The following is a 16,655-nucleotide window of genomic DNA, read 5'->3' as shown; positions in this document are numbered from 1 at the left end:
TTTACTAATGTATCTTAACCCTCTCCATGATGAGTGAATTACTACATAAAATACCAATACTACCTAAATAAATACAAATAAAAAACACATTTCTCCTTGGTTTGTAAAAGGCAAACAAAAGGGGTTGGACTTTCTACAAATGCTGGTCCCCAGATTCATGACAGAGATAGATTTAAAAAAAAAAATTAATTAATTAAAAGGAAAGGAAATAGGGGGAAAAGGAGCTGAAATTCTCAAAACTGGGGGGGAATTTAAGCCTGTTTTTTGGGGATCAAGACAATAGTACTGTTGATCAATGCAGTTGCTTCTAAATTTACAATGAACTCACATTTTAACTTCTTTTAAATTTAATCTTTTTATTGTGTATATATTCAGCAGAAAGAAAAAGTATGTCAACTCTGTGAAAATCCATAGTATTCTGCATGAATTGGTCATAAAATGTGATCTGATCTGCATCTGAGTCACTAGTGCACACAGTGAAAATGTTCCTTAACTCATACAAAACAAATTATTATAATACTGAAGTCTATTACTGAACACAGCTTTTAAAGGCTAACTGTGCTTCTGGAGGAAAGAAGTGAACCCACAGGCAAATGACTCCAAACAAAGCTAAATGGACTCAGGAATTGGCAAACACGATGGCCAATATCCAGTGTTTTTAGACCTGTGTTCAATAAATATATGAAATATTAAAATTGTTAGTGTGTATGTGTATTGTGTAAGTCTGTACTTGTGACTTGGATGTAGCTCAGATCACATTTTCTCAGCAATTCATACAGAAAACTAGAACATTTTAAAGGGTTCACATACATTTTCTTCCCACTGTATAGGTTTATACTGTCCTTATTTATTGTTGCAACTATAGAATTAGAACCTTCAGTTGTGCTGTATGCTGTATCCCATAATGACTTCTGGTTCTGTACATTTCGGTGCTCCTCTCAGGTTCAGTATAAATTTGGAAAATAGTGAGTAGGTACTGGGATGCTGTTGACTGAGCAGGGCAGATGTTAGCTGAGGTTAAAGTTTGGTCCAGTGAGGATTAGTTAGTGCAGTGTGAGGTTGACTCAGCAAATGCCAGTCCTGTCGATCACAGTTAAAACCACAGACGGCTCTTGTGAGAGCCTTTCTAAATGACAGCTTATTATTTGCCCTACATGTCTCCCTAAATGTTCAAAGGGTGAGCTGGGTTTGTTGTGTCCCCTGCTGGATAACAAAGTACTGTAAGACACTCACACAGCTTTGATATTTATATGACATTGTCTTCTTTTTTTTTTTTTTTCCTTTTTTTTTTAACTTCTTTTGGTAGTGAGCAAAGAAGTTAATTTTAGCTCTGTGGAAGCATGCTGCTTCTTTGCCCTTCATGCACTGGAGCTGAAATGACTTTTAGCTTTTAATTCTTCAGTAATTTCAGGACAACAGCATAGTTCAAGACATGAAAACCATGCAGGGGCTTGACAGAGTTGAAAAGGCTGGAGGGATTAATTACTCCAGGCAGCTAGAGTAACCTTTTTAACTTTGCGCTCTAAATCTATTCTGATGCAGAGAGTCACCCTTGTTAGAAGCAGTGTCTTGATATCTATGCTTCCCCCGTGCTCTTTATGGTAAATGGTGGATGAGAGGGCCCTCTGAGTGCCCTGTATGTCAGTTGTCACCTTACTGCTGTGTAATGCAACTAATTAGCACTAAATATCCTGATCTCTGAATTTTCCAATTACTGCTCCCAGCGAGAGGTTGAGCCTTTGATGAATGCCACAGAACTGAAGCAGCCGGGCCTCCTGGAGAGAAGCCACACAAATATGAAGAGGAGCATGCACTGCTTCAGTTACAGGCAGACAACGTGTTAACACCCCCTCTCACTACTCTGTGATACAAACAACTCTGAGGAAGCAGAATTCACTCCAAGAGACCTTTAGAAAGTTATTAACTGATAATTATTTGCTTATATTGTTGTTATTTGAGCTGTGTGCAGATGGTCTGAATCCATGTGGAAGAATTAGACTCATCCCACTCCAAACACTCTGCCTCCAGGAGAATTCAACTACACTGTTGATGCAACACATTTACATTTACATATACATGCATCATGAGGGCAAGTCATGTGCAGACATACCTACCCGTGCATACTGTACATGCATTAAAACACACACAGACACACATATAATGCTATGCCGTCTAGTTGAAAACATCTTCAATCACCGTATGTAGCACCTGAATACACTGGACTGGGAAAGGCTTTAACTAAGGCAGCAAAACATATATGGGATTAGTCATTTATGTAGGTCCTGCCCTGTGAGAGTGCTAAATGAGCAATTAATTTAAAAGCTTTTTGGTTCCTAATCTGAGACAACACTTGTAATTCTATCTGATTTGGAAAGTAGATTAAGTTAATCTTTTATTTAAACAGACCGATGCCATTGTTAGTTTGTTGGTCTTGTCTATTGTACACTTTGTACACCTCCACTGTGTTTGTTTTCAGTGAAATGTTCAGCTTATTTATGTTAATTTTTTTTTGCATTTTAGAGCTTCTTTTGAAAATCTTCTACTGCTGTTTAATCACACTTAAGTAAACAAAAATTGACTACAATGGCTGTGACTACAGGCACAGTAATATTCAAATTACGTTCCCTAAATAGGGCTTTTTTTTTTTTTTTTTTAAACATTTTCCAACTAAGACATGTTGGATATGCTGATATTTTTTGGCTTTACAAGAATTCTTTGCACATGTATACAGTGCATTCAGAATATGCCTCCAGGAATTTGTGATGTTGCAATGTCAACGATTAACACAAATTCAACCAATCACCGCAAATTCTGTGCGGCGCTTCAATTTTGTCCAGTCACTGCGAATTTTCCGCAAATTTGACTAATCACCTTAACCCCCTTTTGCCCACCCCTGTCTATGTGACATGTACATCATCACATTCACTTCCTTGTCAACAGTTGAGAAGATGAAGACATGTGCGATTCAAAACACTCATATTTACCGACAAATATCACTGCCAAAGTTCCTGCAAGTCAGTTTCCAGATGTGTTACACAAAAGCAGAAGTATACTGTTCTGCACTGCCTGCAATATTGTGGTGGAACACAAACGAAAGTGGCCGCTCCACAGACACTTTTCAACCGCCAAACCCGCAAGGAGAACGGCTGAAACTGGAAGAGGAAAGACGAGACAAGTCCCAATGACAGAGGCTGTTGGATCCAGAACAATAGCAGGAGCTGAAAGGGTCAAGGTTAGCACAGGTCTACTCTATAAGGCAATAGAAGAGAAGAAGAGAGAACCTGTGGAGGCATGCTTTCCTTTCTGTGTATTGTGCATGTGTGCGCGCGCGTGCGTGTGTGTGTGCGTGAGGGAGTGCGAGCGCAAGTCTGTGTGTGGAGTTAAAAAACGAGCTCACAATGAAAATAGTCGTTAAACTTGGTGTTAATATTAATGTTTACTCTTATGTGTTAGATAGAAAGCAACCCAAGTTTGGCTGACCTGTGTGCCTGTCTATGTGTGTGTGTATGTGTGTATGTGTGTGTGTGTGTGTGTATGTGTGTACATGTAACCCATCTAACCCTAACCCTAAATGTACTACTGTATCACTAAGGAAGCAAAAGTCATGTGTTGTATAAATGTGAGATGGGGGTGGGATTTAATAAGTTTTCTTCTTCCCACTCCTTTTTGAGCAGTACATATTGAATTTATTTTGTTATTACTAGTGTACATGGCAACTGTTTTTCTGTCTTGATCATCTTTATTAATGTATTTGCTCTGATATTAGTTCCTTGTACACATGGCTCACTGGCTGGCATTCTGTGATGCTGTGCTCTGACTGGCTGGTGTTTTGTGATGCTGTGCTTGCATTAGCTGATGTTCTGTGATTCTGTGCTCTCATTGGCTGGCGTTCTGTGATGCTGCGCTCTAATTGGTTGACGTTCTGTGACGCTACGTTCTCATTGGCTGATGTTCTGTGACACTGCTCTCATTTGCTGCCGTTCTGTAACGCTGCACACTGATTGGTTGACGTTCTCTGACGCTGCACTCTCATTGGCTGACATTCTGTGACACTACACTCTGATTGGTTGATGTTCTGTGATGCTGCACTCTCATTGGCTGACATTCTGTGACGCTGCACTCTCATTGGCTGACGTTCCGTGACGCTGCGCTCTCATTGGCTGGCATTCTGTGACACTGCGTTCTCATTGGCTGGCGTTCCATGACGCTCCGCTCTCATTGGCTGCTCAAAACAAGGAAATGAATGAATGAACTAAGCCTGTTTTGTTTAAAATCATTGCTTCCTGGTGCTTTTTAAGGCTAAAAACTCAAAAAAGACTGTTCTAGGTAATTTGCAAATGCCCATGTTCCTGTGACTTTAATAAAAGCAGCCTCAAATCATTGCAACTGTCACCGCAATTTTTTGGAAAAGCTGCTGCAAAATCAGGCATTTTAGGCCGCAACAATAAAAAAAAAAAAAAAAAATCCTGCGAAATCCTGGAGAGACTGGTTTATGCTCAGCTGGCATAGAGACAAAGATGCTCTCTGGTAAACATGCTGTTCTTCAAATTCACATTTCTTGTCAGAGGGAGAAACACACCATCTTTTGTACTTTATGGAAGATGATATCAACAGATTTTTGGATATGAGCAAATATTGAAAAGCTGACCTTCAAGACGGTGTTTGAGCGAAGGACAGAGGGATCCGTAGTTCCCACAGTGGAAGAGAAACAAGTGAAAATAAAAAAAATATTGGGATATACAGTGCTGTATGCAAAGACAAATATTAGCTGAATTTTCATTTTAATTAGCCATGTAAACAGCTTATTAGAAATTTGTTTCAGAATACAGACAAACATCCATTCATATTCTGTGCATGCAAATATAGTCAGAGTCACTTGAGGTAAAACATTCTCATTAGTCTGTTGTGTCAGTGAAGTTGTCAGTTTTCCATGACTTGCCACCACTCTGTGCTAATGCTGCTAAAAAGGCAGACTGATTCATGCCAGTCACTCATTATTTCCAACTCCAACATTCTTTGGCTGGTTAGTTAATCGAACCCAAACCATAGTGTGCAATGCCGTGGCTCGTCCCTGCCAGGCTGATCCTACAAGCCTGATGTATCAGCCAGGAATGTCCACACCCTGACAGCTGTAGGAGAATCTGACTCATTACTCTCTGTGTTTCTAACCTCCTTGTCTTTGCAAAAGCTCCGCCCATCCATGTCTGTCCCCCTACTATTTTATCAGCATTTTATATGACGGTGTTACTAAGGTGGATCTGTCCCTTCCTGTCATTTGAGAGTGAGGTTACTGCTGAATGGGACATGAGTCTTAGTGGGACAAAATGATGCAAGCTCAAGGATAAATGGTAAATAGAGTCTCATGGGACACTGTTCATTGCTCCCTGATACATGCTTGTAGTTTGATGTGTACTGTGTGTTATGCTCCAGCCGTAGTCTTGGCTTCTGTTCAATATCTTATTGATGCACCAGCGGTCCCCAGCTCCTCTCTATCAATACAGGGCACTTCTGTTGCTCTTTCTGACATCGTAGCTGCAATCAAACCTAAAGGGCTGTCAGCCATTCAGGGCTACTTAAGCTCAGGAGAGGGAGGGTAAGTGCAATCTGACACATAACCCTTATCTATGAGACTCTATTTCTCAGACTGAATAAATTGCCCTCAGACCATAATTTAACCTTGATTCATGTAGGATATGAATTTATGAGCTCTTACAGTTGTCATTACTCTAGCAGCCCTCATGCTTTGGCCTGTAGCTGTATATCAGTGCCAGCCAGTATACATACAGTATCCAAATCACACAGACCAGTGGGCCAAGCAGTGATGGATGTCAGGGAGCACATTACAAAGCAGTGTGTTATTGATCAGCGGCTGTTCTTTGTGTGCTATTGATAAAATCAGCAGAGTGTGTGATTGCTGAACGGTTCTTTGAAAATAATGAAGATGCTTTTTGTCAAGTGTTAGGTCCCCCTCAGGATGTGTGTCTGCAGTTGTGCCCTATGTTTGTACAGACACATTTTGGGCTTCAATGGTGTACTTTTAGCATAGTAGTTCTGAATCAATTTGGGACTATAAAACAGTTTTGTTCCCTGTAATTGTCTTTATGTTTGACATACTATATCTGCTGCCGCTGTGTACTGAATATGTGTGTATATGAAGTGTCACTCAAGAGTGTTTAAAAAAGGAGAGAGAAAACAAGACAGAGGAGAAATATGAGTGAAATGGAGAGAAGAACAGCGACGGTTATTAAATGAAAGGGGAAGAGAAAGTAGATTAGTACAGTGTCTCTCCTCAGAGAGTGTCTGAGGGGAAGAGCGAGCTGCTGGTGCCACCCCCCCCCCTCCCCCAATCAAAGCTCCTCGTCTCTCATTTTGATCACACTCACCCTTAACATAATGTGGCTGCTCTTTCTTCTCTTTCTACTGTATACACTTCAATCCATGAACACTAATGTAGTTTTTCATTTTTTTGGCAGACCATGAAGAAATCCCTCGGCACAGTTTTACATACAGTAATCTATTTTCTTCTTTAACGCATAAAATTGTCAGTCTCATTGTGCAGGTGTGGGATTTCTTCCAGTATCTTGTATATTTGTTATATTTTCACACTCTATAATTCACTCAGATATGTTTTAGTTACAGGGTTTACTACTGCTCCAGCAAATATATTAAATATTTTTAGAGAAGCAATATTCCTCCTTAATGGGCTCTGACCGATTATTTCTCACCACTGTCATCACTTTGAGTATAAGAACATATTTAAAAAGAATCATTAATAAATATCCCATTCAAGTGATCTGCACAACTCAGGTTTACAGGTTATTGTTGGGATGAAAGAATGAAGTAAGCACATAGGATATGGATGATGTTCTTATTTTGTCCATAATCCCATCTATGCTTATGTTGTATCAGTCTAATTGCAAATACAAAGAGAGTTAAACTCCTTTAGGAGCATGCATTGCATGCATCTGTTTTTCATGATATTCTGTTATTCATCATGTGATTCTTATTACTGTAATATCTCAGGGTTAATTTGATTTCTTCAAATTTGACACAAATGTTCACATTAACTCAAGGATGAATTGCTTAGAACTGGGTGGCCACAGATGGTGATTGATCCAGAAAAAACACATGTAACTCATAGGCCACTTATGAAAAACTATCACACAAAATGTGAAAGTATCATCAAAATAGTGATGACATTTTCTATCCAAAGGGTAACATTTCCAAATTTGCTGCAAATTTTAACTCAACAGTATTATATAATGACACTCATGGCATTTGTTATCCATCAGGTCAAAGGTCGATTTCTCTTTAATATCATAATGTTATAACATGGTATTGCACTGTTTGTTTAATTATTTATCTATCACTGAACTCATCTGTAGAAAGAGTATGAAAGTGATGACAATGCATTTCACATGTTAATAAAGTAACATTTCATAATATTCACTTTTATTAAATTCTGTCTAAGACTTCACACTATACAGTTTATTAGATGAATGCTGACAGTCATAGTATGTACACTGTATGTAAAATGACTAGTAGCATTCACCCAAAGGGCTGTAATTCCAGTTTACAAAACTAAGTCAATATAATTAAGATCTCCAGGATGCAGAACACCTAATGTAACAACATCCTCTGACTTTTACTTACTATCAAAGTGCCTTTTGCATAAAGAAATAGGAGATTTCTATTATTTATCTACTTAACTTTTCCATCAGATCAGCTTTAACATGAGTAATGTTTTAGCAAAGTCTGAAATTTAAGCACTTTTTGTCTTCTGGATCAGAAAGTGGAGTTTCACTAAATAGCAACTTTGGTTTAACTTTTCAAAGCAACCAATGTGTCCCAATAAGAACCATCAGGCAACCCTTGATTCAGAGAAAGAGAAATATTGTTCTTCAGCAATAACAATCTTTAAATATTTCTTTCCATACTTTATGTTTATGTACGACACTGTGCAAAGGTCTTAGGCCCCCTTTAGCTTTGTTGTTTTTGGAGGATTGAAATGAGCATTCATATTATTTTCTCATTCTCTTTTCCTCAGATACAACAAGAAAGTACAGGAAATATGTGAAAAGCTGGAAAAGGTTAAAGTCATTATTTAGTGTGACCCCTGACCCCATGATAAGAGAAAAGAAACAGAAACATCTGACATGTGTTGAATGAAGCCTGGTATAAAACATCAGAAAATTAATACAATAAATGTCACATTATCTGAACAAAAGGGATAAAGACATGTTAAATGCAAAGGGAGGTCACACTAAATACAACCACTTTGGTTTATAGAAGCTGTTTTATTAAATACATCATCAGGTTCACTATTACACAGTCACAGAAAAAATCATTAGACCATCAAAAGTCATCAAAAACAATGGTTATGCAAACAAGTACTAACTCCTGTGTGTATCATGTGACTAAAACAGACAGAAAAGAAAACATGGAATGCCTAAAAGCACTGTTTTTGGCAGTACAATGCCATAGCTATTGATGTAAGAATTTAAGTGATTTTGGTTATTATCAAGAAAACATGGAAAATAGATAGATATCAGGTCTGAAATTAAACTCTTATGAGCTATTTTTGTTGTTATCGTTATATTTGTCCAAACAAATGTACCTTTAGTTGTACCAGGCATTAAAATGAACAAGAAACTGAAGAAAACAGGGGGTGGTCTAATAATTTTTTCCACGACTGTATAATGGAGAGAATTCAATAGTAGTAATGTGGATTTTGTGCTTTGTTTTTGTTAGAAGATGAGCTACAGTGTCTAGGCATGAAGACACAAAAGACTGCATCAGAAGAAAGACTATTTGTTATCCACATTTTGTCATTACTTCATACTGAATTCAAACAACCGTTAAAAGGGATGGGATGTTGAAGACTGCATCTGGTTTTCTTGGATTCCTTCATTACAGTCCTCCAAAAAGTGTCAATCATCTGAATGGGTAAAGGAATTCATTGTTGAGCCAACAGACCCCAGAAGCAGAATACCTCTTTGACTGCTGTAAAGAAACACAAAGAACTGGTGACAGTGTTGTGAAAGTAATTAAGAAGTGCAGGACAAAAGACCAAAGCAGCGATCGTTTATCTCTAGGCTAAATATTTCACCGCCGTCAACAAAACAAGAAACTCACATTAAATGTCACTTTGATTCATCGTCAGTCGGATTTAAATTGCACCTGTCACTGTTTTAAGTCAATTGAACTATGTCTATATGATTCATCTCATGTGAGGCTTCAAGATTTGCACACGGGCTATGCCGCTGTTCAACGCATGATTTTCCAACCTGACTCTCTGGGATGTCCACAAAAAGCCATCTTTGCCTAAAACACTCACATAGGCAGGCACACACTCACAGGGACTGAAATGATTTATAGCCAGCCGTGTCTAATGGATTGCTTTGGCACTTGAGAAATTATGAAAAGAAATTAATTAGCCTTTAGCGACCCTGCTGTCCATCTCTTTCTCTCTATCTCTCTCTCACACACACAAACAGTCAGCCCGTTTCCTGCTCGCTTTTGATGTAATTACAGTCTAAATAGGCTGTGCTTGCCTGTCATTAATTTGTCTTTTTAAAATACCTGTTTATGTCAAATTAACACTTAACCATGTTGACACTTTGCGGTGACCTGGCCATTGTAACAAAATGAACTACTAAATATGTATTGTTCAATATTGAGTGGATATTAGGAGCATTTAACTGTAAAACAGTAAAATGGTGAAGCACTTCTTCATAATTAGTAAGAGGCTAACTAGGAGAAAAAACTGCTTTGAGGGTAATTTAAATCAATAAAAATCAAAAGAAATAGATTAATGTGACAAAGAAGTAGAACAAGAAAACAATTAGAATTGAAATTTACAAGCACATACAAAAGATTTTAAAGATTCAGTGCGTAAAATTCATGGGGATCTAATGTCATAAATTGACTTGAATATTCAAAATTACATTTGTATCAGTGTAGAATTACCTGAAAACAATAACTGCTGGGTTTTAATTACTAAAGAATGAATTATCTCTAGAAAACCAGTCCTGCCCCATGTAACCTGATGTAAGACAAAAAGTAATATTACCATGAGTGTTGAAAGGCAAGTTAAGTTTTTATCCCCTTTATGTAATGATGGTATTTGCATATGATGTTTGTCAATTTAAAAGGGTCATATTTTGTTAAACCCACTTTTATTAGTCTTTGGTACATTTATTTGTGTATTTGGACCCTAATAGTTCAAAAAGTTTGAATTTGAACGCTCCAGGTGCTGCAAAGGTATCTTTATATTCATTTTGGAAAAAATCGAGTGGATTTCTACAACCTGTTTTAATTCCTGCTTAATTTGTTACGTCTATAACTAGTTACGTCACGACATTTGCACATATAAGGTCAAGACTTCCGATGAACATTTCTCCCAGTACGCCGTAATTGTTTGTCAGCAGCAGCGGTTGTAGTCCATACTGAAAATATGTCCAAACTTCGAGCCGATTACCTAAAATGTTCAGTTGTTGGTTGTATTAACGAACACAAGTGGCTGAACTGGACAGAGCAGCATGGGTGTGAAGTGGCTCATTTGCATTTAAAGGGCCAGCGCTCAAAACAACCTGTCTCGTGTCATGACTCAGAAATAGGGTTGAAGATGGACCTGTGGAGTTGAATTAATTAAGAATTCAGACCCAAGCATAGCATTTACAGTTTATGTAGACCACAGGGAAATGTTTTAAAATGCATAATTCCATTTAAAAAAAAAAAGCAAAATATCACTCCTTTAAAAGATAATTTTACAAGTGAAGAAAGTCACAGTCTGTGGTAAAACTGTTGAAGTATCAGACTGTGAAAATACACAAATAGAAAGAATATGCACCTGAAAGTCATGGAGGTGAAGTTGCAACTTTTTGTTCTTCAGTCTGTTTAGAATCACTGAAGATAGCACTGCAGCTTCAACATGAAGACGCTATAGTGACTTTTGTCTCTTTTAATACTTTTTCATCGCACTTTTAGAAATTACAGTAAAATGTGCTAAGACAATGACCATGTCACATTTGAACACAAAATTAAATGGTTCTTTACTATTTTTTGAAGAAATTATGCCTTTTTTGGCCTGGAAATGTATAATTTATCTTGATAAATATCATATGTGTCAATGGTGTCATATTTCAAAAAGAATACATATATTTGTCTGTCGCCATTGACCATTGTTCATATTTTTCCGATGTTAGGTCCCATGGGGTGCACTTGAAGGGGCAGGACCTCCGAGTATGTTTTACTATCATATTTTCACAGTGGCTCAGAATACACTTATACTTATTTCTGTCCTAATGTGCAATACGGTCAGCTACTATGTCTGAATGTGGACCACAGTTATTTTTACCCTTAACTAAAACTCCTAGAACATACAAAACAAATACTGATTCTAAAGATGAACTTTTGTGTTTTTGTGACCAGCATCATGGGGGGTGAAGTGTGGCGTGTTCACTTACTTCAACAGTCCACAGTTTTTTACAAAGGCAGATGATTTAATCTACACATTCTCAACCCCAAGTCGTCCCATGCTAATACTTGGTACCCTTGGTCAGAGCGTCACACTTACATTGTACACACACGTACCATTAGAGAGTCATTATTAATGTGCACAAGGTACCTTTTTTTTTTTACCATTAAGGTAATCTTACAAATACACAATGCCATGGTTTGGTTATGTATACTGAAAAAGATTAAGGAAAGGGCTCAAATAAAAAAGACAAAGAGTAAACACACCAATAGCATTAAATGAGACATTAAGCTTTCTAAGTAAAAGTCCACAAACTCTTGCATGTTTTCATAACAACCCTAACCATCTCCATTTATGGTAACTTTTGCTACTGAACAGCATTACCCTCCTCATGTTATTAATTTCTCTCTGGTATTCTGTGTGTTGAAAATGGACATTATAGAGACACCCTGGGCTTTGAAAACAGACACCAAAGGGTCATGGCCAAGCAGCAGTATGTGGTGACTTGGCACTGAGAACAGGCTCATTTAATACATTATAATGAGCAATGACTGAACAGCAACAGCCCCAGGAACCCCTTCCTGTTCTAGTAATCATACCTGTAGCGTTCCCTTTCTTTACCCTCTTCCTGGCCTCACATTGATTCCCCTGTGGTTCTTGTCCATGTCCCACCGTCCTCTCATACCAACCTGTTCCATTATTCACCTTCTCTTTGTCTTATGCCACATTGTAATGTGCATATTCCTGGGTCTAATCACAATCCTGCTTCCTCGTGTCTTCCTTGTGTTAAATATGGATTTTGGATTTTTCTTGTTTTCTGGCCTTCTGATCCCTTGAAGTCTATGACTTTCTGCCAACCTGCCTGCCTGTAAGCCTTTGCTTTGTGCACACATTAATAAAATCACTACACCCTGTCTGCCTGCAAGCTTCTTAGTCTGCATTTAGGTTGTTTTCCTGTTCCTGAAACTCAAACTGTAATAAAAAGAGGATTTGTGTGAATAACTGTAGCTATTTCCCCTGTCTTTCTGCATCTCTGTGACACAAACCACTAAAGAATGAAAAGAGGACTTTCCACTTTACCAGTGTGTTTTAGGTGAATAAAAATGAGATGTTTCAATTGGTTTGACAAAATCAGATGTAACAACTTCTAGACCCAGTCTATTTTTAATGGGATAATAGAATGTTGTCTTTAAATCATACTTGGGAAATAGTGGTGTGCAGCTCAGATACAACAATTATAAATTATTTTGTTGTTTACAGTCTCCTGAGCTCTAAAATCCAAATGGTTTGAGACAGAAGTGAGTGAGAGTAAAACTGGAGGAGACATGATTAAGGTCCACTCCAAAACAAATCCACACTTCACTTCCACAGAACCCACTCATAAGCACTTGTAGGCTTAAAAAAGATAAAACTGCACACAATTCCATCAGTGGGAAGGATGCCTGCTGTTTATCTAAACATACAGTACTAAGAAGTATTTTGGATTGTGATGAACTGGATGACTAAAACATGGAGAATCATCATCAGTGACAAACAGATGGCTTGTCACTTTTTATACCTCCAGAATCTGGGAAACTGAGTTACTAAAATGTAGTCTAAACATGTGCTGATACATGAACATGAATATGCACAAAGACTTGTTAATGGCACATATTTTGTTGCGTTTTATGCGTGTTCGTCTAATGTAAAGGTGTTTTTAGGGCTATAATATAGTAATTTAAAAGTACACGTGTAAGAAAAGTAGACTGTAAGTTGATGCAGAGTAATAAATGTCAATGTTACTTGGGAATACTGTTTTCTATTTAACATTTGTTTTGCTTTTGTTTGCTTTATCTATTATATATCACAGCCAGTATGAATATTGAAGAAATATGTGAGAAAATAGATATTCAAGCAGGACTTACACTGATGTGTGTGTGTGTGTGTGTGTGTGTGTGTGTGTGTGTAGGTGTGTGTGTGTGTGTGTGTGTGTGCGTGTGCATGCATTTGAATAAATAACTACGTATGATAGAAAACATACACTTCCAATCCTCATGCATATCATCCAATAAATATGATTAGTAAAGCCCTCAAATTGATTTAAAGAGATTCCAATTAAACAGAGAGACCATGAGAGAAAAATAAAGAGAGTGAGGTCAGTTCTTTAAAAAAAGGAAACCATGACACATAAATGAAAGAATGACAAAGGCTGACAGAGAGAGTGAGTCAGCGAGAGAGACAAATGGAGACAGAGGGAGGGTGAACAACATGGAGGGATTATTAGCGACTTTGTGCAGGGATTAGGGAGGAATGCTGAGGTCTGACACACCAGAATGTGATCTCGCTCCAGCTTAGTGTCACTTTTCTCTCCTCCACTTCCTCTAGTCTGTTCTGCAGGTGCACACCGGTGAGCAGCCCATATAAGTTCACTCACCGTCACATCACTCACCTACCTCTGACTCTCTCATACACACATAACTCACAGCTTGCCTCACCAAGCTTAACCATGGGGGTGTTCACTGGTTGGTACAGAGTGCAATTCGTTTGGATTTTCCACCTTGGATGCTGCAGCAGAACAAATCCAATGTATTTTTCCAGCTGGCTGGAGATCATGAACACCGTATTCTTTCCAGATGAAAAGATTCTACCGTATAACTCTGTTGAGACTCTACACACACTTACACATTGACACACCGATTTCTGTCAGCAGAGTGAAATTTTGTGATAACATCTCAGTAAAAGTACATAGGGGTTTGACAAATACTTTACTAACCAGTGCCTCTGTCTTTTTCCCTTTCTCGCCCACAGATCTGAGTATGACCTGGACTACGACAGCTATCACGACGATTACTATGACAGGTATCATCAGAAAGCTACACTTGGCAGCTCACACACCTTATTGCTTGTCTGTGTGTCACATGAGGCAAAAAGAAGAGGCACAAGCAGTTTTTATCCTTGCATTCTCCCACACACCTGCCAGTCATCCTGTCTTCTCTCAGGCTCGACAGCAAGGCACACAAAAATACATGCAGTAGATGTTCAGCTGTGAAAAATATCCAGTGATCGCTTGACAAAATATTCAGTTCATTTCACATTGTTTCAGCCATAATATTGTACACTTTACATTCATTGTTACCCGTTGAAGTAAAGAGTCAAGAATCTATCTTCAAAGCCACTCTTGTCATTTTTATAATGAATACAGGACTGCAATCAAAGCTAGAGCTCTTCTCTAGTAGTTAACTGTATTTTAACTAAATGTCATTCATTATGACTAACTAAAAGTGATGCACAGTAGATTGCTGTGCATTTTAAGGGTAAGTGTTGCAGTTGTGTAACTGATGTAGTTGTATAGACCTCCCTTCAAAGTGGTCCTCTATTGAAATTGTTCAGGGACCTTCCACTCCCAGGCTTCACTTACAAACACTGAGCTCAGCATATCTGAATAAAAAAGGTTGTCACATTCCAAACACAAACACACTCACTGTTGTCCCCATTATTTGTGGGGACTTACATTCTTTTCCATGAGATTTTCTCTCATCCTAACCTTTGCTTTAAGGAAAGTCTTCACCATGAAATTGAAAGATTTATGTTATGGGATCCAACATTTTAGTCGCCACAAAATTGTTGGACCTAATACCATCAGTACATACACACACACACACACACATATACACACACACACACACACACACACATACAGTTGATATAAAAAGCCTACACACCCTTGTTAAAATGCCAGGTGTTTGTGATGTAAAAAAAAAATTAGACCAAGATAAATCATTTCAAAACTTTTTCCACCATTATTGTAACCTATAGCCTCTACAACTCAATTGAAAAACAAACTGAAGTCTTTTAGGGAGGTGAAGTAAAAAATAAACAACTGAGATAATGTGGTTGCACAAATATGCACACCCTCTTATAACTGGGGATGCTGCTGTGTTCAGAATAAACCAATCACATTTAAACTCATGTTAAATGGTAGTCAGCACACACCTGCCACCATTTTAAGTGCCTCTCATTAAGCCCAAATTAAGTTGAACTGTTTTAATAGGCTTTTCCTGACATTTTTGTAATCACATCATACAGTACAAGCCATGGTCCGCAGAGAGCTTCCAAAGCATCAGAGGGATCTCATTGTTCAAAGGAATCAGTCAGGAGAAGGCTACAAAAGAATTTCCAAGACATTAAATATACCATGGAACACAGTGAAGACAGTCATCATCACCTCCACCAAAGTGGAGAAAATATGGCCCAACAGTGACATTACAAGAACTGGACATCCTTCCAAAACTGATGAAAAGATGAGAAGAAAACTGGTCAGGGAGGCTGTCAAGAGGCCGACAGAAACATTGAAAGAGATGCAACAATTTCTAGCAAATACTTGCGATGTAGTACTGTACAGTACATAAGACAATAATCTCACATGTCTGGGGTATGGGGTAGGGGAGCAATACCAAAGCCTTATCCTTCGGAGAAAAGTACCCAAGCCTGGATACATTTTTTAAAAACACATTTAAATCTCCCAAACACGTGTGAATATGTGTTATGGTCAGATGAAACCAAGGTTGAATTTTTTGGCCATAATTCCAAAAGGTATATTTGGCTCAAACACAACACTGCTCATCACCAAAAGAACGCCATGCCTACAGTGAAGCACTGTGGTGGCAGCATCATGCTTTGGGGCTGTTTTTCTTCAGCTGGAACTGGGGAGGGTGGAGGGAGGGAATTCTGAACAGTTCCAAATACTAGTCAGTGTCGGTGCAAAACCTTCAGGCCTCTGCTAGAAAGATGAACATGAAGAGGAACTTCATCTTTTAGCACGACAGTGACCCAAAGCCCACATCCAAATCAACAAAAGAATGGCTTCACTGGAAGAAGATGAAGGTTTTTGAATGGCCCTGCCACAGTCCAGACCTGAGTCCGATCGAACATCTGTGGGGTGATCTGAAGAGGGCTGTGCACAGGAGATGCCCTCGCAGTCTGACAGATTTGGAGCATTTTTATAAAGAAGAGTGGGCAAATATGGCCACTTGAAGATGTGCCACACTGATAGACTCCTACCCAGTGCAGTAATAAAAAGCCAAAGGTGCTGCAATAAAGTATTAGTTAAAGGGTGTGCATATTTATGCAACCAGGTTAATGTAAGTGTTTTTTTGTTTTTCTCTTAAAAGATTTCAGTGTGTTTTTCAAATGACTT

The 16,655-nt window shown here is 38.3% G+C and overlaps 1 protein-coding gene across 1 annotated transcript in view; it reads left to right on the top strand.

Annotated features, from left to right (window-relative positions):
- LOC115417244 (RNA-binding Raly-like protein) overlaps nucleotides 1-16,655 on the top strand; it is a 40,613-nt gene that overhangs the window by 17,090 nt on the left and 6,868 nt on the right. The window contains exon 3 of the mRNA XM_030131265.1: nucleotides 14,267-14,317. Within this exon, the coding sequence (XP_029987125.1) occupies nucleotides 14,267-14,317 (51 nt within the window). The remainder of the gene's footprint in view (nucleotides 1-14,266; nucleotides 14,318-16,655) is intronic.

This window comes from Sphaeramia orbicularis, chromosome 3 (genome assembly GCF_902148855.1).
Source record: "Sphaeramia orbicularis chromosome 3, fSphaOr1.1, whole genome shotgun sequence".
Classification (NCBI taxonomy): domain Eukaryota; kingdom Metazoa; phylum Chordata; class Actinopteri; order Kurtiformes; family Apogonidae; genus Sphaeramia; species Sphaeramia orbicularis.
Note: the sequence above shows the minus strand (reverse complement) of the source record. Positions and strands in the feature narration are given on the sequence as shown.